This window comes from Eptatretus burgeri, chromosome 2 (assembly GCF_056783735.1).
Source record: "Eptatretus burgeri isolate ZD-2024b chromosome 2, Ebu_testis_v1, whole genome shotgun sequence".
NCBI lineage: Eukaryota > Metazoa > Chordata > Myxini > Myxiniformes > Myxinidae > Eptatretus > Eptatretus burgeri.
In genome coordinates, this window is record NC_140962.1 from 113,849,251 (window position 1) to 113,852,181 (window position 2,931).

Sequence of the window (2,931 nt, forward strand, 5' to 3'; positions counted from 1 at the left end):
GAACTTTCCAGGTCCCACTTTCAGACGGCTCGATGTGTGTTCGTGCTCAACATCCTCCGGACGAGTCTCACGGAGCGGCGAATTGCGCGGGAACGGAAAATCCGGGCCGCGCTGACGTCATTGTGACGCGCGGGACGACCGGCGGAGGTGTGACGTCAACGCGGCCTTTATATAAAAAAAAGGAGCGGAGGAGGCGGAGAAGGACGGGACGTGGGAAGCAAAGGTGGGGGTAAGAGGGATCGGCGCCAAAGGACTCCTTGGGTGTCGCTCCGGTTGCAGCAGAGTGTGATACAACTCGCAGCGTCCTGGTCGCCTTCCCCGTGCTCTGTCCTTTATGACCTCACGTTTGCAAGGAGTTGCCTGTTGGTGCAAGCTCCGGGACCGAGCAGGACATCTCGCGGGTGAGCGAGTGAGGACCTGCTGTGTTGAAGCGAGCAGCAGCGACTGCTGAGTGTAAGCGGAGCGACCGCCGGCACTGTTGCACCTTGTTTATTCGCGACATCGCCGCTCCAAGAATCCGAGTGGGATTGACTGCAACGTCTCCTTGCATCTCCCGCTTGCCATCCACCCCGCTCCCCTCAATCCCATATCGCCGACACAATCTCTCCCGCGCCTGTCGTCAACACTCGTGGCCGTGGAAGCGGTGGAGCTGCTCCAGAGTACTGCGCGGCGCACCCCGTGTGAACGGAGCACCATCTCGGAGCAACACCGATCCCTGATGACCGCTCACATGGAAGCGCCGTTCTACCACGACGACGCCGCTTTTGGGCAACCTTGCGCTTTCTCGCCGTATGGACACAAGATGTTGCAGCACAAAGATGTCGCCTTGTCGTTGATCGAACCTCCGGTCGTGCTGAGCAAGGCGACCCAGAGACCCGGGAACTATGCTCAAATGGGGACTCCCGTCGCACAGGCGAGCGAGGCACTTCTGAAGCTCAGGTCGTCTGAGGCCGAAGGTGCCCTTTACGGGGGGCACGGATCTGTGCACGTGGGATCGGGACAAGGGGTCACGCCTGCTTTGAGCTCCCAACGTCAGTGCGTGGCTGGGGGTGCTCAGTCGTACTCGCTGTCTGGTGTGTCCAAAGACTCGGGCGGTTCGAATGAACCCGAGAGTTTCACAGACGGGTTTGTGCAAGCGCTGGAGGAGCTCCATAAGCAGGGAGGTCACCCAGCCGCCGTATTCTCCTCGGAGGGGTCGTACGAGACCGCCGGGGGCACGCAGACTGCCGGTCCGGGCTGTGTGTATCACGCACCGTCGGGTTTAGGCGACGCTGCGCCTTCGTACGCAGAGCTGAACGTGTACAGACCCAACACCTTGCCACCGCTGCTACAGCCGAGCCTGAGTGGTGCCCGGAGTGTTCTGCAACACTTCGGACCCGCCGCGTACCTAACACCGCAACATCAGTACCCGTCGGCGCTCAAGGAAGAGCCACAGACCGTACCAGAATCATCTCGAGCAGCAGGAAGTGGAGGCGGTGGAGACTACGAGTCCTCGACAGACATTGACTCGCACGATGTCGTAAAGACCGAGCGCAAAAGGTTGCGCAACCGCATCGCAGCGTCCAAGTGTCGACGGCGCAAGTTGGAGCGCATTGCGCGTCTTGAGGAGAGGGTCGCCTCGCTCAAGGCGCAGAACCTGGACCTCGCCGGACAAGCGGGTGCTCTGCGGGACCAGGTCGGCCGGCTAAAGCGCCGAGTTCTCAGTCATCTGAACCGCGGCTGTCATCTCATCATGGCTCCCCAGCTGACCGAGGCGTTCTGAGAAAGTGTCCGCGGCATTCCTGGTCATTGAACGCGCACATGCGGAACGTTTCGAAAAGGGGTCTCCTCGCAGTCCTCTCGCAGTCCTCGTAGGAGTCCGAGGCATGACGGTTTTTTCCCTGAGGTGCTCTGGTCGCGGTGGTCTTTACGCGAGCCCGCCTCTCCTCAGCCCGGGCATGGCGGCAATTCCACGACCTCGAAACCCACCAACTGATTCGGTGTTTGGGGGACGTCGCTGGAAGGAGAAACACCACGGGGTGGTGGCTTCGCAGCCAAGGATGTCTTTCTGTGTGTTTTTTTTTTTGGCGACAGTGGGAAGAAAACTGCTGTAGTAATAATAATGGGCGTTAAAATAATTTATGACTTTGACTGTATGATGACAACGGTATGTTTTTATTGTTCTCTCGTTTTGTACTGTATGGTTTGCTTTTCAATCGCTGCTTTTTTCTATAGGAACCCTTTTAATGGAAGTTTGTACTCTCTCTCTCTCTCTCTCTCTCTCTCTCTCTCTCTCTCTCTCTCTCTCTCTCTCTCTCTCTCTCTCTCTCTCTCTCTCTCTCTCTCTCTCTCTCTCTCTCTGACCCTTGTGGGTGGGATATTTTATGACCGCCTTGCTGTTTGTGGTGCCGGCTCACTTTGATGACTATCGTTACTCCCCGCTTCATTGTCATCTTTTCACATGGTTATCCTCCCTTTTCTCCCTCCCCGTTAATGCCATATGCCTTTTCCTGCGCACCCCCAAAGGAACAAAAACAAAACTTGGACACTTTTTTTTTGTCTCTTTGCAAATGCACTGTTTTTATCGATGTTGTAATACTGTGGCAGTTAATACTGTTTTCTATGCGTGACGTGATTTTATTAAAAACAAAGCATGTTCGAAAAAGTGGTCTCGAGCGTCACATTGCCGTATTCCGCTGGCGAAAGAATTTCCGCGCGGCGGGAAAGCCTTATAAGGAATGAAGGCGGCGATTTACGTCATCGACTGACGTCATCCGGGGGTTTCCGTCGAAGACGAAGTCTGGGCTGAGAAAGTGTTCACTTGTTTTTTTCCCGGGCTTTCTAAAAACGAATTGCAGAGGTGAAGTCTTTGATATCACGTCGTATCTTTCCATTGCTGTTGTATTCAAGAAGGTTTACCTGTGTCACGTGATCGAGATGCGATCCATGTCC

At 55.6% G+C, this 2,931-nt stretch overlaps 1 protein-coding gene across 1 annotated transcript; it reads left to right on the forward strand.

Moving 5' to 3' along the window:
* The first annotated feature begins 212 nt into the window (after positions 1-212).
* Positions 213-2,644, forward strand: LOC147032862 (transcription factor Jun-like). The gene has a single exon (XM_085870803.1). It carries the CDS (start codon positions 719-721, stop codon positions 1,760-1,762), a length of 1,044 nt encoding a protein of 347 aa, XP_085726929.1. The 5' UTR covers positions 213-718; the 3' UTR covers positions 1,763-2,644.
* The last annotated feature ends 287 nt before the right edge of the window (positions 2,645-2,931 follow it).